The following is a 23,039-nucleotide window of genomic DNA, read 5'->3' as shown; positions in this document are numbered from 1 at the left end:
AAGTCCATCTATGGTTGAAAATGAAGTAAACTGAAGAAAATTGCGGGATCTCAAGTAAAATATATTTCGAGACTTGTGCACATTGAAAGGTTGTTATTTATGAGAGGGGAGAGGGTGGTGCAAAGAGGGACGGGGTTATTTCAAATATTTTTTTAAGCACTGGGGAGAGAGTTATGTCGAGAGAGTTATGTCAGGGGAGGGAAATTCATCTTTAAATTGTTGTATTTTGTATCACACCTCAACCATCCCCCCTGCTTCAGTCCCTTATTATAAATTGTTTAACATGTTTGATCGGCCATCGAGGATCTAATAAGTGTAAGCATTATCAGCATTTAAAGTCTCCATAGGTTAGGTCATTAATATTGAAATAGTAAAGGCCTTGAGGCTTGGAATGACATTTCACTTACAATCGACTTCATTCTTGAATTCACTCCCATGTTGCAACGTGTGGCCTCAGAAACTCTACTATAGGAGGAGAACAGTAGCTGTCAGGGAATTACATGAGGGGCACGTGTTCATTAAGTTTTCTAGAATTAGTGAATAAAGTGTTGATGATAACAACATTTACACTAACACAGCACGTTTATATCTGCTCTCTGACCCACATAGCAAGTTACAAGGACATAAGCTATGATTATGACCGCACTCCTGTATGCTCAGTCCACCGTGAATCATTGCGAGACCACAATGGAGTTAGTCATCAGCAACTCCGCCGCAGTGGCCACTCTCTCCTATTAGGCTCTTTGGGTGTCCTACCGTTGTCAAATATCGCGGTAGCCGCCTCCCTAATCACTACGTAATGTGCCGTGCTGCTTCTAGCGGCGCTGGTGACAGTGCTGAAAGCTGTTGGGGTGAGTTTTTATTAATTTTCTTATTTTATGTAACTGTTCAACTATTTGTTTAAACTGTATCAGTAAGACGTTTATCTTCCATATTCAGTGGGTTTTTAGAATTGACCGGGATATCCAGTACTTTGAAATACGCAGAGCTCGGGCCTGGGTGGGGGCAGCCGTATTTTTCCTCACCATAAATCACCACACACAAGGACCAAGCCGTCCAGCAGCATGCTAGCTAACTGTAGCCGCTATTAGCCACTTAGCATTTTGAACGGCCTAGCTATGTGGTTAACGGTACACAGAAACAACTCTGTATTTGTTAAATGTGCCTAGTGTATCAAATGGGCAACACTTTAGTGAAATGGCTGTGTCAAGCGTTAGTGACAAACGCAGTACGTTGATTGATAAGGTTTTAGCACGAGCTTCCGATCGCTTGTCATAGCTTCTTTGTTGTCCCGTCCTCGTGCCGTTAGCGCAGATAACGTTATCTCTGCGATATATTTGTGTATGTACAGATGCAACTGTTAGTTATTTCCGATTTATTTGACACTGATTAACTTGTTATAAGTGTACATCGCCCATTAAATAACAAATGATCAAGCTCCAGTCCTCCGTCGGCAGTCACTTTCATATCGACCATTCCAAACTCTCATTTTGTCCGTTCAATCAAATTTAACTATCAAAATATCTGGTGTCGGATTGAAGTGCGCGGTGCTACCCAGTCCCACAAAACGTGATTTTACTAAAATATATTAAATATTTGTTTATAACTTGAATGCCGAATTTGTCGCGACACCCAGTGGTTTTGTGACAAGCCTTGAATAATGTTCTACCGCGTTACGCACTTTTGAGAAAACACAAAATATTAAAGATCTGTTTTCCCGGATGAAGCTTGGCATACTTGTCTTGCTGTACAAGAATGACATGATTGTGTGCGTACTTTCCGCGAACTTTATGATCAGACTTTTAGCCACTTAAGTTACTTTGTGATAACAACTTAAAATGTGTGGTGTGATTACTATTTGAGCTAAGTTGTGGTGTAGTGACAGTGTCGCAGTGAATTAATTGACACGTAGTAGTAAGTTGGATACGCCCGGCGGTATGGGCTGTTTACGACTTTAGCGTTAGCGAGATGCTAATCTGTGTTTGCCCACACAAGGTCACAAAGATGATGCGATTTATACTTGACTGTTGGCCGTGTGCGTTACTTTGATAAGAAACAAGTAAGAACGCGACGCGTAACCCATTTCCGATCTTGTAGGCACATATATTTTAGAGTTTGGCATGTGTTGGAAATTAGCAGGCTCGCTAAAATGTGACGTTTTCGATAGAGTTGCATGCCGCAACGTGTTTGATCAGGCCATATTCCAGCTGAGGATGGCGGATTGCTAGGAAGTCACATGGTTGGTACTGTCAGGGCGGTTGTTGTTCGGGCCCAGACCAGGGTAGCACAGTCATGTTAAAGCTTGCTAGACTACAGACTTTATCGTGGGTTTATTAGCTGTTCTGTCGAAACAGGGGCAGCCTGTATGGTTCCTAGTATTTCTTGTTTAATGATTACCGAGTTAAACTGTGTCTTTATATTCCTTAAAGTGCTGAAACGGCCAATCGGTGCTGGTGGTGTAGTGGGTGGATTTTTTTTTCTCCTCCTGCGTCACCAAAAGCTGTAAAAGGGGAACAGGAAAGTACATCTTCCCCAAGGTTGTTTTCACTGAAGAGTTGTTCTTGTTCACTGCTCATAACCTTTAACCCACTTCACCAGTGAATCTTGTGATAACTGACTTCATTGTTTGACCTATCACTAGGATGTAGGATAGGGTGGCTTTTAGTCCCTGGGGGTTTAGTATTCATCTAAGGCTTGCAAATGTCAACAAAAGTGCTTGTTGGTTAATCTGGATTAATTTGGATATGAATATCAAGGAGACATCCTCAAAAAGGCCCCCTCCCCACCACTAGGAGTCCCATTTGAGCATGTTTACAATGTTATATTTTAAAGTTCCGGGAAGTATGTGGGATGGGACTTATTGCAACACAGTCACAGCTGAATAGATATCATGTGTCCCCAGTTGGCTCACCCTGCTTGTTTTCAAAGCAGTGTATTTAGGTCAACAACACTCTGCTCTAGCCTTATGATAGAGAGCAGTTTCTGAGTTTTTGATTTACATTTATCAAAATTCACACACATGGTATGCATACACATATATAATTCACATTGATTGCTTGTTTGGCTTCACCTGTTTACTGAACTTATACATTAAGTGTGCAAAATAGTTGTGGGCTGATATAGAAAACAGAGGGCCCTGGTCAGAAATGGTGCCATAAATATCATGGCCTGAACTGAAGGCCTGCACAAGGACTTGTTGATCCACTGCTCTTACTTGCGAGGCAGCTGCCCAGCATTGTGGGCTGCATTCAGAGGCATCTGAGTAAAACCTTTTTATATACGTAGGAGCCTAGGGGCAAATAATCTCATGTTCTCAAAAAACTTTAGGCCACTAGTCTTTATTGATATTGTTTTTCATTCTCATTAGTTGACAGTGAAATCAACTTTCTCTGCCTCATTACAGACACTCAGAGACCTTTGGCCTTTTTTGTTAGCCCTAAAAGTTTGATCTCTAAAGTTGTTGTTAATCAATTTAAAATGACAGTGAAAGTCATCAGTTTTGCTCATCTAACCACATGTGCTTTTCCCCCCAACAGTATGAAGTGAAACGGAACTGAATTTTTGTACCATCCGCAACTGCTTCAAGTTCAGATCATAACAAAGAAACTGAAGACAAAACTCCCAAAACAAGCAAAGTTGCAACACTGAAGACACGTAGGGAAAAAACGGATCACTTCAAGGGTTTAAAACGCACGAAGTAACCAAATCCTGAAACGACCAAAGAAGACGCACGTCAGCCCAATTGAAACACAGAAGAAAAGCAATCCTATGCCCAAGCATATTCTGCGAAGACTAACTGATCTGAAACCAGAAGTTTGTGCCTACTCAACAGCTTTGACAAAGCACACGTCCCAACGCTGCTCCTAGCCCTCCTCATCCTCACCACACCACCGACTCACCACCGGGGTGTGGAGTGGGCTGCTATCTGCTAGTTTTACCTTCCCCCCATAGTTCCCCCCATCTTTCCCTTCCTCTACTTCTCCCACTGTTTTCATTGTATTTTTTTTTCTAAGCAGTGTTATTGCACCTGCGTTTGCCTTTTTTGTGCTAGATTTCTCCCCTTTTTTGCTTTATGCAACCATCTAGAACTTGTGCCAGAAACCTGTAACAAGTGTGTGTGTGTTCAACTGTGTGCGTGAAGAGATCTGCAGGAACTGCATAGTCATCGAGATCCTGAGAATTACAAGATTCAAGACGACGAATAAAGGTGGGTCTTAGTTGGTAGTTGCTCTATAACATGAGACCAGTTATGTCAATCACAGCTGTACTTTAAAGTTGTAAAAGTGATTTATGATAATTTATTATGTTTTGACGGATTTTCTTCCCCAAATATACTGAAAATATTCCCCAAAGGGGGGTTAAGAATTGAGATAAAAACATTTGATACTGCAAGTTGGGTGGAATTCAGAAATTGTAACTAGTTAATTCGCAGTTTGTACACATTACTCTAATATACAGATGTATAAATACAGATTGTGTAACACTCAGCTCTGATTCAGTTTGGCCAGCTGCACTGATTTTAGGCAGCAATGCAGAGGTTGTTTTCTTTTCGTCACTAAACACAAATATTCTGCATTTGTCCTCTTTGTCAAAGTTGGATGTCGTTCAAGCAAACAAACAGGCGTGCTACTATTTTTAAAATGGCTTTTATTGAATCTGGATCTGGATTTGTGGCCTCATCAATTAAAGTTTGGGGTTCTCAATTTTTAAATTACATCTTCTTCACTGATTTGCAGCAGCTGATTTCACTGTTTAGCACACTTTCCAGGGCTCGACTATAAGGGTTGCCCCATTTCCCAGGTGTGCAAGTGGTAAAAAAGAAAAAAACACATTGCCTTTCCAGAGCCTGATAATGGAAGTAGCTAAGGAGTGATCCATCTCCTCTCTGAGAGTTGCTCATGCGCAGTACCAATTGGGCACTTGTAAAAACATGGCGGCAAGTAAAGACAAAGTCTCTTAACTGAAGCTCGAGGGAGCTTTTTAGTTATCCTGGAAACTGGAGTTTAGTTGATAGTGCAAGAGGATGTTTGCGCTGCTTCAACGATGTATTCCACAGCTGTCTGCAAGTTTAAAGGCGAGTTGGATAAAACAGTGTTGTTCTGCACGACAGTTACCTTTTAGTCTTTGCTGTTATTAAATAACCACTAATAAATAGGACAGTGTACAGGGGAAGTAAAAATTGATTTTGGGCAAGTAGATTTTTGACCCACTTGTCTGACTTGGCAGGTAGGGGGGGGGGGGACATTAATGGTGAACCCTGCCTTCAACTAGTGAAATGGAATATCAGTGAAAGCAGCTGCTGCAGTGTTTGTTTTGAAATGAGCCTTGTACATTATTCCTCTTTGCACATGATTAAGCATTTCTAATGTGAAATGTGTGTGATAAGTGATATCGTGTTGGAAGTTTGATTCTATCATGTGAGTGACCTCTACATTGCCATTTGCTAAAGATAACTCTTCTTAAAACATAAGCCAGCTGAACTGAACCGCCACCACCTCAAAACAGTTAAACTGGTTATTCAGTTTAGTTTGAGTATGATTTGATTGCCTTCCCACACCCAGCCCGCACCTTTTTCCTATTCTGTCGTTTTAAAGTCATATCCTCCCCTGGTTTTTGCCTTTTCAACTCCCTCCCTGGGGGATAAAAGCCCACACTTGTTTTCCTTTGTTTGTGACACTTGGCACACTGGCTGAACTATCTGCCTTACCCGTTATGTTTGTCCCTCTCTTCACCCTTGCAGACATCCAGCGGTGTATCATTGGGTGGTTACATAAAAAATAGAACTTAACAGTCAAGCCAAAAAAAGAGAAAAAATCAAACAAGTAATCAAGTTCAGCAAGTGCTCAAGCAAGTTTGGTCCGAGTTTATGGGAAAATATGGGCAGCCCCTGGAAAGGCTTTGTTGAGTTTACCTTGCCTGCGTCGCCACCCACCGCGTTTGTTAGCGCTGACCTGAGCAGCACCTCCCCTGTCGGACTCAGCCTGTCGCCATATGGCCGATCCGTAAGTTCCACCTTCCCACCTCTTTTCTACGTGCCCCACCCCATCGAACACCCATCTACCCACCTTGCCCTGCATCTCTCTGCTGTGAATGGCCTAACCTCTTTCATCTTTTTCGGGCTCCCGAGACTAGCCTCTACTCAGTTATATTGTTGCAGGGTGAGGGGTGTTCTGTGGATTAGACTTAACAACTCCTAAAGAGCTTTTTTTTTTCTCTTTTCCTCCTTATTTTTACTTTGCGTCTAGTAAAACCTTAGTCGGCCCATGATACGACCAAATTATGTTGGGCTACTTAAATGCTTGTACATAACTTCACTCGATTCAAGGCAATAAGAATACAACCTAAACTGCATACCAGTTGGCTCTGGTATGTAGTTAAAAACTGTAATCAGTTAAATGGGTAGTATTTAAAAGTACTAACCCATCAGCTTTGAACTAAAATCCTTCATTATCTCTGAGACCAAAAGTTTTTTTTCCCAGGATGTTAGCTTCCAGAATTATAGCCTCAAGGGCAACCAAACACTCAGGCATGAGGCCCTGTGGACTCAGGCCTTTAATGTCCTGTATTTAAGGATGCTAAAGGATAAATGACGTCTATATGCAGCATATTAAGAGTAGCTCATTGCCGTAGTGCAGTTCAGGGCCTAACAGAAGAGGCTGCTCTGGGACCCCCCTCATAACCCATAACCCATCACCAACTCTCTGTCCACTGTAGAAGCACCGCTATTTGACTTGTCATTTGCATTTTCTGATCCTCCATCTTCAGTAGTTTTATTTTACTCGACCTTGAGTAACATTCGCGGCACTGCACCTAAACCACTTCACCTTAACTGGCCGGTTGGTTAGCCTAATCTTTTCAGTTTTTAGTCTGCCGCCTTCTCTGTAGAGCCATTCCTGTTTGGTTAAACTAGTATTTTCAAGCATCGATTAGTGCTATCAATTGATGCCGCAACGTGAGGTTGTCACGGTAGCAGATCCATTGGTAAGAGGTGGCCTTGTGGTTTTCTTGTGACTGGTGTCAAGGTGTCAGGATGTAAGTATTGGTGGTTGTGATGAGCTCAAATGGCATTAGAAAAACCTTTTGGATACAAGAACATGTAGTATATTGCAAAATGTATACATGTTGGGCCTCCAAAAATTGGTGCATGGGCATACACTGGGTGTTGTGTGAAATAATGGCAGATTATTGAGGTCAAGTAGATAATACAGTATTTTATAACATAATACGGGATAACAACTGGTTTTGCATGGTAACCACTTGAGAAATCTGGGTAAGGTTCATTTGAAGAAAGGGGGAAAAAAAAAAATTAAACACTGATTGTCCTCCTTTTCAAAGCTGTTGCCTCCTCCCAACAGCAGATACAAGTCCTATCCCCAGTGTCAGAAATGGAAAGAGGCTCATCTGAACCTCCAGTGGCTCGCAACACTGGCTCTGCCCCATCTACCTCTACTGGTCCCATGCCTATCCCCCGCTCCTCCTCCGTCTCTTGCCATCCCCACCCAGGAAGTAAAAAACACAAGCGGACTCCTTTGTATCAGAGATCAGTAAGAGGGCATGTTCGGCGGTGCCCACACTGACTTAACAGCCCTGTGAGCTGCTGTTGTGTCATGTCACTTTTGCTAACAGCATGGTTTGTAATTGCGTAAAAAGGAAGTGACCAGGGTGTAGTGGCAGATTTTGATCAGCGAGTTTTTATTGATTTTCCAACTGGTTGGTTGGTTGGTTGGTTGGTTGGGAGATTTGATGTGATGTTTAGTGTTTGTCTAACTAGAATTGCATGAAAGTTTTGTCAGTGCGTAGCTGATTTGAGACTAAAATCACTCAACAAATTCAGTGAATTTTAACTGGAGGTGCATGACACTTGTAATGACACCAGCAAGCGCCATAAAGTGTCCTTATTGTGTTTATTCATTCTTTGTTTTTTCTAGTCAATGTTAGATATTATCCTAAAATTCTATCACGCACTATCATCGTGTGTTCCCCTCCGTTGATGGCCAGATAGCCCAAGATGACTCTGATGTAGCTTTACTGTTGCTTTATAATTACTCCTCCCCACTTCCTCCTGAAGTTTGCTGTACCTGCATGTTTGAAGTGGTTTTTTTTGTTTGTTTGTTTGTTTGGGTTTTTTTAAGGTTGGCATCAAACACTGCATTAAACTGCGTCCCACTTTATTTTTAACAATCTGGTTCATGATCCACTACTGGATGCTTTTTAACACTTGTCTCTTCTTCCCCAGATGAGTTTTGACCCTGGCATGCTCCATAACAATGGACACACTGCGTACGCCAACGGCACAGGGCCCGGCATTAGAGAGACTGGTGTGGTGGAAAAGCTCCTGACTTCCTACGGGTTCATCCAGTGCTCCGAACGCCAGGCCCGTCTCTTCTTCCACTGCTCTCAGTACAATGGCAACCTGCAGGAGCTTAAAATAGGAGGTGAGAGGCCCTGTACCTGTACGCTACTCATAAATACTTAACCTCTAGAACTTGTAGTAAAGAAAAACACTTGAGTTACAGTCCTGAAATTACGTTGTCCCTCATTTGAAGTCTGCTAAGTGTTTGCTTCTCTCTCCTCAGATGATGTAGAGTTTGAGGTTTCCTCTGACAGGCGCACTGGCAAGCCCATAGCAGTGAAGCTGCTAAAGATAAAGCCAGAGGTGCTGCCAGAGGAGCGCATCTCGGGCCAGGTGGGGCCAGACCTGCACGCCTTTCCCTTTACTGTGCTGCATGGTTATATTCATCCAGTTAAGGAACACCATTTTATTTTTGGTTTTGTCGTTGTCTGTCAATATAACATTTGATATTGCCCATTGTGTGTTTTGGGCAGGGGATGAATTGTAAGTAAACTCTTAAATGTGATCCCCCTCTTATCCTGCATCAAAGTAAGAAGAAAAAAAAATTCCCATCAAGATTTGGAATATATTTGAATTTCAGATTTGCTTTTTGCGCTGACCTGCATGTTTGCTGGAGGTGCTGAATGTCCATAGAACAAATATGGTCATGTAATTAATGAAATTGCCCAATGGGCGCACTAATTTCTCTCTGAATGCTCACAGCAACTAGTATAGCACAGCAGTTGGTTAGTTTCTCAATCCAAAACAAATCTTACGTGTACCCGTCTGGTACAGGTCTATAAAGAGTCAAATGAGCCATACACTGCATCATTAAGGTCAGCAGGGGACGACAGAACTGTGCCATGACAGACTTTGGTGCTTGGCTCTTTGTTGATGTATAGTTGATAACATGCAAGTGATGCTGCTTGTCTTGTAATGCATACACATGATACATCTAGGTCTGCATATAGAGGACAATGTGACTCGACACGTACACTGATTCATTCACTCACTAAGCTGTTCAGTCAGGTCATCAACATGCCTGAGGCTGTTAAGGGGCCTGACAGTATATACAGATCTCACACAGAAGCGCAACCTGCGGGAAGTTCACCACATTTGTGACACTTGATATACTCGTTACTGTGACATTTGAAATTCAGCCATTTCATCCATCACATGTCCAGAGATATTTGAATTGGGCTATATAATTACTAATGGACTGTCTACCTACGATTGGCAAAGCAGTGCGTTAATGGCCTCCATTTGTCATTTCCTCCTTTTTCTGCAGGTTGTCTCAGCAATCCCCGTGCACCTGGATGGAAAATCTGCTCCCGGCCAGGTGCCCACTGGCAGTGTTTGTTATGAAAGAAATGGGGTAAGTGGCATGGACAACAGCATGCTCGATTAACAAAATGCAGATTGTCATTCAAATTTTTATCCTTCCACTCTTGGGGATTTTTACAAAGAGCACTCAATTACTTGTTCCATGCCTGGCTCGGTTTTGCTAAATACCTACTTACAACTGCTTCCACGTTATGATTTATGATGATGTATGTCAATGATATGCAACCACATGCTGTGGAGAGCTCAGAGTCTGCATGTGTTCAATCCAGGCACACACGGTGACTGGGTAAATGTAGCATCTTGAGCCTCCGCAGCATCTATCTATCTATCTATCTATCTATCTATCTATCTATCTATCTTAGTGTTTGTAGCGGAACGCAAATTTGAACACCTGTCCATTGGAGGCTTTTACAAGTTGAAACAGAAAAAAACAAAAGAAAATACATCCCCAAATACACACGCAAAAACACACCCTAATAATCCATGTACAGAAATACATAACACAAAATGAAAATTCAGGTGCGCATATAGTGGAATAATAGGCCCGTTTCCACTGAAGAAGTTCCTGGTACTATTTGGGGGGCAGGAACTTTACAGGAATGTCTTCTCGCTCGGCCCTCTCAACTGACGTGTCTCCACTGACAGTGCGGAGTAGGAGGAAGGTTCCTGTAAAGTTACCGGTCTCTGGATGTGACGTAATTGTTGCGCGACCATTTTGACCGGGCGATGCGGCAAAGAAACAAAAAAGAACAACAACAACAAATAAGAAGCAGAAGTACGCAGCAGAAATAATAGGAAGAAACTAGACATAAGAAAGACGATTATCAACATGGAAGGAGCTGAGGTGGTTGCTGGGTTTCTGGCGTGTCTCTTCGTTTACATGGTGGTGGAAGCTATGGACGACTCCTCATCTGCTGAGTTTTAAAAATGCTGGCTATTTTGTCGCTTTCTGTTGACGTCACATTCCGCCTTGAGTATATCTAATCAGCACCAAGTAAACCCCAAGCCCCAGCCAGGAGTTTTTCGGGGCCGTTCTGAATACCTACTCCGAGGCAGGGATTTGTTTAGCCCCTGTAAAAGCTCCGGAACTCTGTCCTTCAGGGTGGTTCCTGCGGTGGAGACACGAACCAACGGCCCCGTAAAATTACCCCGAAGTTCCTGCGGTGGAAACGGGCCTGTTGTTCTTTCTCTTTTAGCCATGATTCAATACCTCCTCTTAAAACATTAAAATTGTGTTGCATTTTCAATTCAGTTGGTAGACAGATCTGTGGTTTTGCTCCTTTAACAGAAAGGACTGATGGCAGCCATATTCAGTTTTGCGTAATGCAATGCGGCAGTTACTGTTTGTTAAGGCCAGTGTGTTGACTCTATTAGTGTGCTAGTGTCTTGTAACAAATGTATTAAACGGAGATGGAGCATGACCATATAAAGATTTAAAAATAACCTTAAGTCAGAATAGCTCTGTGTCAATAGGTGTGTCCACAACCCTTTAAAAAGTTTGCCACTGTTTTGACTTTCCACAGGAAGTGTTCTACCTTACCTACACCCCTGATGATGTGGAGGGAAATATCCACCTGGACACTGGTGACAAAGTCAGCTTTTATATGGAAACCAACAAGCAGTAAGTCTTTACACCATGTCAGCATTGTCTTAATAATTTCCAGTTTTCACTTAATTTTATAATTAATATTTCTTGTATTGCAGTACTGGTGCAGTCAGTGCTCGGAACATTCAGCTGGTGAAGAAGAAGCAAATGAGGTGCCAGGGTGTGGTATGTGCTACAAAGGTAAGGGCTAAAATCATCACATGGACCTGTTATATTAAACAGGTTAGACAGATTATGGTTGTCTTTGTCATAGCTGACCTCACTAAAATGCAACACTAAATGCACTATCCACAAGCTGTACACACAGCCCTGGATTTACACACCTAGCAACTAGCTTGTTTGCAAAAGGGGCAGGGTTTGTAGCAAACAGCCTTATGTATGATGTTGGATAGCCCAGCATTATTATATCTGGTTTCATACTACACTTCCAACTATACACATGAAAAGAATTAAATGTTTACTAAAATACATTACAATCTTTTCAGGAGGCTTTTGGCTTTATTGAGAGGGCTGATGTGGTGAAGGAGATCTTCTTTCACTACAGCGAGTTCAAGGGTGATCTGGAGGCTCTGCAGGCTGGAGATGACGTAGAGTTCACAATCAAAGACAGAAATGTAGGTGTTCACAAGCTTATTTAGCTCCACCATCCATAAATACCTGAGTAAATTTTGAACTGTGGATAGATCTTGACCAGCTTTGACACCTATGTCTTCTATATCCTGCCTGATTGTGTTTGCTTAACATTGTTTACATTTTATATTCTTGTGGCCACAGGGTAAAGAGGTAGCCACAGATGTAAGGCTGCTCCCCCAAGGAACAGTCATCTTTGAGGATATCAGCATTGAGCAGTTTGAAGGCACTGTCGTCAAGGTCATTCCCAAGGTTCCCACCAAGAATCAGGCAAGTAGATTACTGGTGCGGCGAGGTGAATTATGTTTTTTAGGAGGCCTTCTGTAAATCATGGACCTGTGACCCATCAACCAAGAACGTGACGTACAACTTAGACTAATCTTTCATTTTTGCTTCCACAGAATGACCCTCTACCGGGCCGTATCAGTGCCAGGATTGGTTTCACTGACAAGGAGCTGCCATTTGGCGAGAAGGACACAAAGTCCAAGGTGACCCTGCTGGAGGGAGACCACATCCAGTTCAACATTTCCACCGACCGCAGAGACAAGCTGGAGAGGGCAACCAACATTGACATCCTCCCAGACACCTTTAATTTCACCAAGGAAACCCGTGAAATGGTAAGGATTACAAAAAAAAAATCAGTGATGGGTTTTTTTTTCCTCCTCCCGTGAAGTAGTCAATTATATTACGTAATGCATCACTATATATATAAGAGAAATTAGTGATTGGAAGAGACATCCAAATTCAGTCAGCTGAAGTGAATCCCTTTTCACAAACTGTCACCCAATCTTCTTCTAGGGGGTGATTGCAGCTATACGTGACGGGTTTGGCTTTATTAAGTGTGTGGATCGAGATGCCAGGATGTTCTTTCACTTTAGTGAGGTCCTGGAGGAAAGCCAACTGCACATCTCAGATGAAGTGGAGTTCACTGTTGTGCCTGTAGGTCCTGTTTATAAGCTTTTCACAAAAGTATGTATTCTGTCTTACTACTTTTATTAGGCACATTTTAATCTTTTGGGGATAACAAGCTGAAACAAACTTCCTCTTGTTGCCAGGATATGCTGTCAGCTCAGAGGAACCATGCAGTGCGCATTAAGAAGCTGCCCAAGGGCACAGTGTCCTTCCACACCCAGTCTGAGCAGCGCTTTATGGGTGTGGTGGAGAAGGAAGTTGTGGCAACCACCAACAAGAATACCAGTCCCACCAAGGGCAAGGAAAAGGTACCATAGTGCACCATTATGACAAATATTCTACATAAAAATACCCCCAATGCATTCAGAAACAATAGCTTCATAGTCCACCCCAATCCCCAACCACCATCACATCAACCCTCTTCCCAGTTTCTGTTTTAGTTCTAATTTTCCTCTTTGCTTTCTCGTCCAATGACGACCTCCTGTTCATGCTCCTTGTTGGTTAGAAAAAAGACAAGGTAGGACTGAGACCTTCTGCATGAAGTCACATGAATAAAGTCCCACAAATAAATGCTAGAGATGCTTGTATTGTAGGCAAGTGTGTGGCAAACGCATACAATTGTCTGTGTATCTCACTAACATTTAGACTAAGAAATGATTGATTCCTAGACTGTCTATGAACAGTCTAAAATCTAACTCATGCAGTGTAAGAATACTGGATTTACAAGTTGTTGACAAGCCTTGTTGTCTAACGGGTCTCTGTTTCTCTTATTTTTCAAGGCTAAAGTTGTAGAAAAGGTTGGTCTCTGTGGGCCTCTGGCCCGCTGATTGCCTCCTTTGCCTCATTAGTTGACAGCATGGTATTTGATCACCATTTAACCCATAGACATGCACTCAAACATTGTATCACTGATTGAGTGAGTGAGGGCTGCACAATTAATAAAGAAACAATAGTCCCAGTTTCTAGTATGGGTTTTGGGAACAGTGTCTTTAGTAATATATGTATCATAATTCAGTAACGTTCATTTTCCTTTGGTCCTCCCTAAATGATATAAGCAGCACCTTGAATAGTCACTTAATGAACTACTTTCCTGGCCTCAGTTTCTCTGTGCTCCTTTTTTAGCACTTCAAGACAGTTTAGAAATATTGTTGCACCCAAACTGATTATAGTAATTGGAAGTGGCAGCAAGAGCATAACAATAGATTAAGAAGCATAAAATAGTGTGCTTATTTTCTGTGATCAAGCAGCCTGGCAATCTTAATTTCTACCCCCAAAGCTTTTATTGGGATTAAATGCCTAACATGATAATGACAGTAAATTGCATGCTGTGATTGGTTCATTCAATTACTGTGAATAACTTAGACAAGTATACATTATGTGAGTATTGCTGAAGTGTTCCCAATGAGGCTGCAATAGTGATCTGTAATTATGCAGCCCTTCGTAGTAGGCTGTAACTCAGAGCTGTCGCAGTAGACTAGGCTAATGCTAACCATCTAGGCTGCTTCACAATAAATCATTGCAAACACTGTTGCCTATCACATGCTCGTGTGGGCTGTCTGCACACCATCCTCTAATACACTTAAATCATCCGATTGAATCGTGAGACATTTGTAGCTTACACCAGTTTTGTTAAGAAACAGGTGTAGCATTGATTGAGACTCTGGCCTTGGCTGAGGCCAGCTGGATCAAGCGTAGGTGATGCCAATTATCGGGAAGATAATGTGGTTTTTTGGCCTCTCTGTAGGAATCAGAGGAAGGAGTGATTGCATATGAAGACTGTGGAGTGAAGCTCACTGTGGCATACCATACCAAGGACCTAGAGGGAGGAGGATACCCACAGGTTGGAGACAAGGTATCTGCTGAGTGACACTGGGCTCAGGGATTTTGCTTAAGATTAAATGAAGGTGGTATGAAGGCTTAAAAAATCCTTATTGAAAGGAACATAGAAATAATGAACTCAGACACTGCTGAAGAGGTGGGCAGTAGCATGAGGTCTGCTCCTAATACAGACAGATGCTTTTAATATTACCCAACTTTTGTGGCTGTGTCTGCAGGGGTGATTTGGGCCTTGTTCAGACTGCCAGCCCAAATTGAGTTTTTTTTTTTTTGTTTGTTTGTTTGTTTGTTTGTTTTAAAAATCTGATTTAGATCATATTTGAAAGTTGTTTTGAAATGCGATTACAATTGGATCACTGCCGATGCGCCCCAGTTCGGCCGCTATGGCTGCTCAACTCTGATTTCAAATTGTCTTTGAATGCAACACACACCATCAAATCATGACTGGAAGTGGTGAGTAGATCCATGCTGCTACTAGCAGAATGCTAAAGAGGACAATATGAGGAACAACAGTCCATGGACAGACAACAGAATTATTTGAAGGGTGAAATGATGGACCTCCATTTCTCATGCTTCTGCATTAAAAAGCAGCGTCCCCATTACTGCTAAATGGTTTCTGATGACTATGTCATTATCACAGCAACCCATGCAGATAGGTTGGTGATGTCTGGACACACAAGTCAGATCTGATTACTTGTAAATAACAGTGCACACAGTCTGTTTTCAAGACCTGATTTGAGAAACAGATCTGGTTTGCCTCCACTCTAAACATAGCCTTAGATTCTTTAAACTCACAGTGTTGTTTGTCTACCCCCTGTGAGTGACTTACTGTGGTTGTCCTCTAGGTGGAGTTCTCCATCAATGAAGTGAAGCGAACTGGCCAGCAGAGCGCGGTCTCCATTAGGGTCCTCAACCGTAATGCCTCCAATGCAAAGAGGCTGCTTGGATTTGTTGCTACACTGAAGGACAACTTTGGCTTCATTGAGACAGCAAATCATGACCAGGAGATTTTCTTTCACTACAGGTAAAGGTTTAAGTAATGGCTGACTTTGGATGAGTTAGTTGCTGATTTACTTGTTTATGGCATTTAACTGTCTGTAAATTTAAATGCAAGTCTCAGTGTTTATCCATTTTCTCCTCAGTGAAATGTGTGGAGACTTGGAGAGCTTGGAGCTGGGCGACACAGTGGAGTACACGCTCTCTAAGGGAAAAGGAAACAAAGTCAGTGCTGAAAAGGTTACCAAAGTGGCTGCAGGTAACTTGACGTTTAAATTGACATTATTCATATTTGTAATACCGTGTTCTTTTACGGCGGTGATGGTGGGAATGCCTACAAACAAAAGGTGTGTGAAGTCCACTGTTCTCCTGTTTTTAGTGAATGGCATCAGTGAGGATGTTGGTGCAACAGTGATGATGGGGAAAGTCATCCGTCCCTTACGCAGTGTGGACCCCTCCCAGACAGAATACCAAGGGCTTATTGAAGTCACAGAGGAAGGTTGGTGTCAAGTTATGATGGGACTTGTAAATCCAACATTTGAAGTAGAGTTATTTCTTGGGGTTAACAGGGTATCACCTCCTTCTCCCTTTGTTATTGGTTCAGGTGCAACTAAAGGGCAGAATTATCCCTTTGGAATCATGGGTATGTCAAACAAGGCCGATTGTCTGCAGAAAGGAGAGCTTGTGAAGTTCCAGGTTTGCACAGTAGCCCAAACTGGACAGAAGATGGCCTGTTATGTGGTACCTCAGCGTAGAGCCATGGTGGAGTGTGTCAAAGACCAGGTAGTGATGGTTTATTGAAGTTTTATTAATGCTCATTTCATCACATGTATCAAAAACCTCAATGTTGAAGCTGCTGGTACTACAGCGCAGGTTATGTGAGTGCATGAATGACTTCCAGTGTTGAATCCTGAAGTTGCTGTTTTATTGCCCCCAGTTTGGCTTCATCACATATGAAGTTGGTGAGAGCAAGAAGCTGTTCTTCCATGTAAAAGAAGTGCAAGATGGCCTTGAGCTCCAGACCGGGGATGAGGTGGAGTTCTCAGTTGTCCTCAATCAACGCACAGGAAAATGTAGTGCCTGCAACGTACGCAGAGTCAGGTAAGGACTCCAGAACCGGGTTTACCTTTTGGTTCATTTATTATTAGGGTTTATATTGTTGGGAATATCCTGTATGTTTGGTAACATAAGATAATGACCACTGAGACCAATTATTTTTTGTACTTGGCTTTCCAGCGAGGGGCCTAAACCAGTGGTGACTCCGCGTCCAGATCGTCTGGTTAACCGACTGAAGAGCATCACTCTTGACGACGCCAGTGCTCCCCGCCTGGTGATTGTAAGACAGCCCCGCGGTCCTGACAATTCAAAGGTACAACCCAGCCTGTTGCCACATTTTGTCCGCAATATGAATGAAGTTGCTTGTCAGTGACCTGATTGTAATTCTCTTGAAATCAGAGCTCATTTTTGTATCAAATATTGTAAAGTAGGAATGTCAGCAGTTTATCATTAATCGGGTAACCTGGTGGAATATTTTTGACTTGTCACTTATGTTAGTCTAAAGGTTAATTTTGTTACACTTCAGTTTACTGCACTGCGCACCACTTAGGTATGGTGGGAGCCAGCTAGCAGTGCCTACAGCTAGTAACACTATCCTGACCAAACATTGTTGCTGTGGAAACACTGTGCCCACCCTCTGGTCTCCCCTCAGGTCACTCCAGTGGGTATGTGACTCATTTATGAGCCTCAATCCCCATTTCACATTGTTAATTATTATTGTCAGCTCTGTTAGCACCATTAGCAGTGTCAGCACAGTTAGTGGCGCTAACAATGCTAAAGGGATTTTGTTGCTCAAAATGAAGCCACTTACTCACTGGGGCTACCTGGGGCAGACCATAGGGTGGCCATCATGTTTTTGCAGCAATATCAGTGCTGCTAACTCCCACCCCTTTTGGATGGTGAGCAGTGCAGAACGGCCAAAGTCAGCTAACCAGACTGGAGGGTGTGCAGTGGGCACTATGTTTCCTCATGTTAACATGGTTAGTTAGCGGTTAATGCGTGTGGAGCTATTAAGCAAAATTAACTAGAACTGACATCCCTACTGTAAATACGAAGTTGTCAAGAAAACATTTCTGGTGGAAGTCAGGACTATTCACTGTATTATATTCTGACTATAACATAATAATTACAATTGAGTACCTGGAAAAAATAAAGGTAGTAGTTCTTCATTTATGTTGGTTACAACATTAATTTCATCCATCCTCTTCTTTACAGGGCTTCAATGTGGAGCGCAAGACTCGCCAGCCCGGCGTCATTGACTGAGCAATACAGAGCCCGCCCTGTTTGGTGCTGGTGGGATGCTGTCCCAAAGGGCAACAGCAGGGGATAAGGGAATTTGATTTGACACATGCTTGTACACACAAACTCATACAGAAAACATACGCACACATACAGTAATCGGCATGTGTAATCCTCGTCCCCATCGATACCTTCGAGGGAACTTTTCTCATTCCACAGTTCCCTGCCTCCCATGTATGATGTACTTGATACAGAGTTCCACACTGCAGTCTACATGGGGTCTCTGAGTGTGTGCGTGTGTGACGTATCCTAGAAGTGATTATAGTGTGTAACGGAGGTTATTTGTTTCTGAGGGTCTTGTCCCTCTAAATCAGAGTGATGACTGTGTGGCTGTCTATGTCCCTATCTTTTTGAATCTGCTTTGTCTGGAATTCTGCACCTGTAATCTGTCCAGTAGTTTGCCTGGGTGAATGAGTGTGAATGTTTGCATGTCTTTGAGCATCTGCTCCATTTTTTTTCTCATATTTTTGCTCCTTTACCCATGGAAACTCAAAATGGTTTCATTGTCGGGTTTCCACTACTGTATGCTTTCCTACAAAACGCATAAAGCAAAGCAAAGTTCCCTCCATAAGGAGGATCATATTTCTCATGTGCGAGCTTAAACTGAGGATTCTTCTCTGCTCGTTTTTTTTGAGCAGTTTTTAAAACGCTTTATTGAAGAGCTGAAGTGAAAGCATGGTGTGTGTGTGTATGTGTGTGCGCGAGTGAGTGTGTGTGTGTGTGTGTGATGTATGTGAATGTCAAAGTAGTTAATCTAATGGGATTTACTTTTACCAATCTGGAGCCTTTAGATACCTTTTCGGTATTCACATGCTCCACTTAAGCAATTTTTCCCAGGTGCAGAATTCCTTGTGGCATCTTATATCTGCAGTTCTTTTATACTATGTTTTTTTTTTTTTCTTGCACATATTTTTGCTTTTTTTTCCATTGAAACTCAATCTGCTAATGAATTAAGTAAGAATAAGGTGCCTAAAAACTACAAGCAAAATAATGAAAAAAAAAAAAAAGAAAAAATTAGATGTAACCTCTGTTCCCAGCCAACCGCCAAAACATTCAGAACAATCTTAGGGTGGCTTTCTTTTCTAGTAGAAATAATACTGATATGCATCCCAAACCTGTGGGTTGAACTATACTGTATGTAATGTGTGCTTTTTTTGCTTAGTGAAAGTTCATTGAAACTTCAGATATAACAAAAACTTAACTTAAAAAAAGGAGAAAGGTAATGTTAGCAATTCAGTTAAAAAAAAAAAAAAAAGCATTATGAATCAGGATACAAGTTGTTGTGTGCCAGAGACATGATGGGTGAGCTGTTGTGCCTCTGCACATTAAGTTACAGTCTAAATTAATTTCAACTTTGGAGATCACCGGGTTTCAGTTGAACCACAAACAGAGGTTCTCATGTACTTTTGTTAATGGTCTTGAATGAAACAATTGAATTAAAGTTTTATGAAAATCATGAGCTTGTGTAATTGTCTTTATTTTCAGAGAGAGGCAGCAAATCCGCTTTATTTACAGATAAAAAGGATAAAGAGGCTGTGACAACAATTTATTGTGTTACACTCCAGTGTTCACTTAAGGACAAAAAAGTAATCTTAAAAAGACATTTGCAGAGATAAGACAACGGTTATAGAAAAGACAGGTGCATTATGCATAGGTGAGCTTTCCACAGTAAGAAACACAGTCAAGGCCTGTTGAGATGATGATGTACAAATTACCACATAAGAAGCTCAGTCAGTGGCCCAGTCCCACACCTCTAAAATGAATACTTGCACCAGCGCTCTTAAGGTGTGCTGTTGTGTGTTTATATAATTTGAAAATGGTAAAATGCATTACCCAATCTCTGCTTGTATCCTCAGAGACAGCACTTTCTTTCAGCATGAAAGTTTAATTTCCATTCAGTACAAAAAGTTAATCTCTCAAAATGAGGGCTGAATCCCTAGAATGCACAGACGAAAGCTGCCCTCTTAAAGCAAAAGCAGGAGAACTTCCTTTTGTCCCTTTGTTTGCCAGAATGCAAGGTCACTTGGGTTGGATACCCAAAATGGGAGTCGAGCCCACCTGCAGATGCCAATTAAAATAGGAGTCTTCCTTTGTTTCCTGTTGATTTAATTAACAGACAATTAGATTAATTAATTTAGTTGTTACGAAAGCATTTCCTTTTGGAGGACATTTGATTTTTATCCTCATCTGCCCATCTGTTCCCTTGCTGAGTGAGGACCACAGTGTGTCACGTCTAATACTTCACCTATTCACTAGGGGGCTCACTAAAGTAAACGAACCAAGGTAAGTCTGTGTTACTGTTGTCTGGCCTGGTCTATTGGGAGGGGCGTCACACTATGGAGATGGCCGGCCATATAGCTCGTACACATACGATCTGTTAAGTATTGCATACAAACACTCAATACAAGTTAAAACAGGAGGATCGGCATCTTGCATTTTGAGGAATGAAATTACTCAAAGTCATGTACAATGAAGCATCTGTAATATTTACTGACTTAATATTTGTGACCTCTGCTAATTTAATTCTAAACCTTTGTACTGCCCAGATATATAGTGAGCTCAGAGCGGTGAATCACCTTCTTTTTAGTCTGTGTTGGAGCACTCTGGGCTTGAGCCCAGCGTGTCCACCACTCCCGCAGCTCTGTGGGCCCTGTGGGCCGTCGCTCCTTTATCTGGTTGGGAGGAACTAGAGCATGAGGAGGTTTCAAGTCCCCTCTGGACAGGAACTTCCTGTTAATATTTACATCCCCATCTTGTTCAGATTGTTGCTGATATCGGTCCTCAGTTGAAACAGCTGAAATCTCTGTGGCAGCATTTGCACCAACTTTTGAAAATATCTCTGAATCCTCATGAGCAACATTGTGAGTTGCAAAGAAATCAAGCCCTTGCATTTTGCGCTTGTACTCCTCCAGTTTGGCCTTGCACCCTGCAGCATTTGCCTTCATGTCAAGGAACTGGCATTGCAAATCCTTCTCGTAACCTTCCTCAGCCTTTAATTCATTCTCCCAGAACTTGATCTGCTCCATCTCCTCTTCAACCATTCTCTGCTGGGCTTCCTGCTCAGCTTTTTTGGCCATCTGTTTTTGTTCAAGCTCCAAAATCTGTCGGTCTATGTTTGCTATCTGGGCCTGTAAATCCTGCAAACAGCTGAGCTGATATATTATGGTTTCTCTTAGACGGTTTTTCTCATCCTCAGTTGCAGCACGGTTTGAATTGTGCAGGTCATCAGATTTTGTCTCTTGAGTTTTCTCTAAGCATTTGCTTTCCTTACCCTTTGTGTGAGTTCCCATGCAGCAGGATGTTTGATGATCCAAGTCTGATTTTAAGCCTTTCTGATCTCTGACTTTGCCTCTGCTACTTCGACCTGATTTACCTTCGTCAACAGTGAGACAAACACCCAAAGATGTGAGATACCTTTTATCTGTCCTCTTACTGCTTTCCTTATGACATGCAGTACTGTAGACCTTGCCTTTACCCAGATTCTCCAGCCATTCCCAGGCCTCCTCCATGAGTGTAAGAGACTTTCTTTTAGGCCTTTTCAGTTCCTCTTTTTGCTGCTCAGCCTCTTGTCTAAAACAGGACAACGGCGGCAAGCTTTGACGATGCAAACTTAGTGGACCACTGCCCCTCCGCATTCTGGTGCCTGCGTCTTTTCTTCTCAGTGGCGGGCAGGGCTGGTATCTGCCAACTTTTGTCCTGCTCATTTCGTCCCAGACTGAGGGTCCGTTGTGAAGCAGTGTGAGTCGGACCTCCCTGGCCTGCTCACCATACCTCTCAAGAGTCTCCAGAAGGCATTCGCTGGGTGCCATGCACCTCTCAAAGTCTTTAAATTTCTCCTGCAGTGTGTAGCGCCCTGGTTGACCTAAAGAGAAAGACAACATTGTGGTTGTCAGCTTGGTCAGCATGTCAAAACAAAAAAAATCAAATTTCTTTGTACAGCCTCAGATATACATACCTAGGGCTTGAGCCAGCACTATGACCACATCTTGGCATGTTGTTTCCTCAGTAACACCACAAACCACGCGCGGGATACCGTCCACTGTCACCTTCACTTCCATTGTACCCAATCTGTGATTAAAAAAGGACATTTAAGTTTAGTCAGAGTGTGGCATATCATTCAGGGCACTTGTTCTATGTCAAGGGAAGTGGTGGAGACAGCTAAATGACCCCCATTAACATTCACTGTAATCTGTCTGCCCATCATGTGCTGGACAAGCTTCAGGGTAGTTAAAGCATTTTTGTAGTGTACAGTCACAGTGTCCCCATTATACTGAAAATAAAAACACAGAAAACAAACTTTTAATAATAATTAGGGCTTCAAAATAAATGTCCATGACAAAATACCAGAAGCACCTACCTTTTTGTCCTGTCTTTAGTACAGATGCTCGGATCTCTCTGCTCTGGGGGAACGTTCTGGTTGGGAGGAGCTCTTAAGCAATTAAGAGCGATTAAAATTCCTGAAGTCATCTACCACTGGGGAACAGTTTATGATCCCACCCATCTCGCATAATTTCCATTATGCCTGAAAGAACAGCGAAATTGAATTTCTCAAGGTTTACATGAAATTGTAAGATTGAAAAAATAAATTAGAACAGCAGAAGAAATTTTGTTAGTCACTGTCAGTACTGGGGAGGTATGAAGTATATACAATAGCTCTAAATGAGGGTCTCGGTTTGAGTCAGTGCTTAAAGAGACTGTAAGTTGAAATTAAGTTTTCATAGGCTTTTATTTGTATTCTCATTATTCTCATTGCTCAAATCAATTGTATTGTGTTTGTGACCACAAGCGATAACTGTGGGATATTAGTAAATGTTACAAGACAGAGTTGTGCAGGAATGAGTCCCAAAATCCAGAAATGAATTAACATTTGAGCACCCCCAGTTCCTTTGTCTCAAAGTCAAAGTTTTTTTTTTTAATGGGTTTTTGGTTAGATGTCTGAAATAAGATCTGTGGTTAACACAAGCTTATATTTTGTTCTGTGACATAAAATATGTCAGTAAATACCCCACACACGAATTATAAAGCTTT

The 23,039-nt window shown here is 42.1% G+C and overlaps 2 protein-coding genes across 12 annotated transcripts; one reads left to right on the top strand and one right to left on the bottom strand.

Moving 5' to 3' along the window:
- The first annotated feature begins 749 nt into the window (after nt 1–749).
- Nucleotides 750–19,467, top strand: csde1 (cold shock domain containing E1, RNA-binding). Of its 10 annotated transcripts, none has more exons than XM_049582341.1 (23): nt 750–851; nt 3,537–4,207; nt 7,359–7,544; nt 8,237–8,435; nt 8,577–8,743; nt 9,621–9,707; nt 11,200–11,297; nt 11,381–11,462; nt 11,768–11,896; nt 12,057–12,182; nt 12,314–12,529; nt 12,711–12,881; nt 12,968–13,132; nt 13,330–13,341; nt 13,604–13,621; nt 14,569–14,676; nt 15,506–15,684; nt 15,803–15,915; nt 16,036–16,155; nt 16,261–16,439; nt 16,594–16,757; nt 16,893–17,025; nt 17,928–19,467. In XM_049582341.1, the coding sequence occupies exons 3-23, from the start codon at nt 7,386–7,388 to the stop codon at nt 17,973–17,975; spliced, it is 2,673 nt and encodes an 890-aa protein (XP_049438298.1). In that variant the 5' UTR covers nt 750–851; nt 3,537–4,207; nt 7,359–7,385; the 3' UTR covers nt 17,976–19,467. The 10 variants fall into 10 exon arrangements, with proteins under 10 accessions (XP_049438298.1, XP_049438304.1, XP_049438301.1 ...); XM_049582347.1 differs by having other exon boundaries at nt 7,356–7,544; nt 8,577–8,686; XM_049582344.1 differs by having other exon boundaries at nt 7,356–7,544; nt 12,711–12,851.
- Nucleotides 19,468–19,478: 11 nt separating this feature from the next.
- On the bottom strand, nt 19,479–22,411 carry rassf11 (Ras association domain family member 11). 2 transcript variants are annotated; one of them, XM_049582352.1, is made up of 4 exons: nt 22,369–22,411; nt 21,967–22,079; nt 20,588–21,873; nt 19,479–20,108 (listed from the first exon to the last, which is right to left on the bottom strand). In XM_049582352.1, the coding sequence occupies exons 2-4, from the start codon at nt 22,067–22,069 to the stop codon at nt 20,031–20,033; spliced, it is 1,467 nt and encodes a 488-aa protein (XP_049438309.1). In that variant the 5' UTR covers nt 22,070–22,079; nt 22,369–22,411; the 3' UTR covers nt 19,479–20,030. The 2 variants fall into 2 exon arrangements, with proteins under 2 accessions (XP_049438309.1, XP_049438308.1); XM_049582351.1 differs by lacking the exon at nt 22,369–22,411 and having other exon boundaries at nt 21,967–22,199.
- Nucleotides 22,412–23,039: the final 628 nt, after the last annotated feature.

Source organism: Epinephelus fuscoguttatus, linkage group LG7, assembly GCF_011397635.1.
Source record: "Epinephelus fuscoguttatus linkage group LG7, E.fuscoguttatus.final_Chr_v1".
In the NCBI taxonomy this organism is placed as follows: domain Eukaryota; kingdom Metazoa; phylum Chordata; class Actinopteri; order Perciformes; family Serranidae; genus Epinephelus; species Epinephelus fuscoguttatus.
This window is presented reverse-complemented; position numbering and strand designations above follow the sequence as displayed.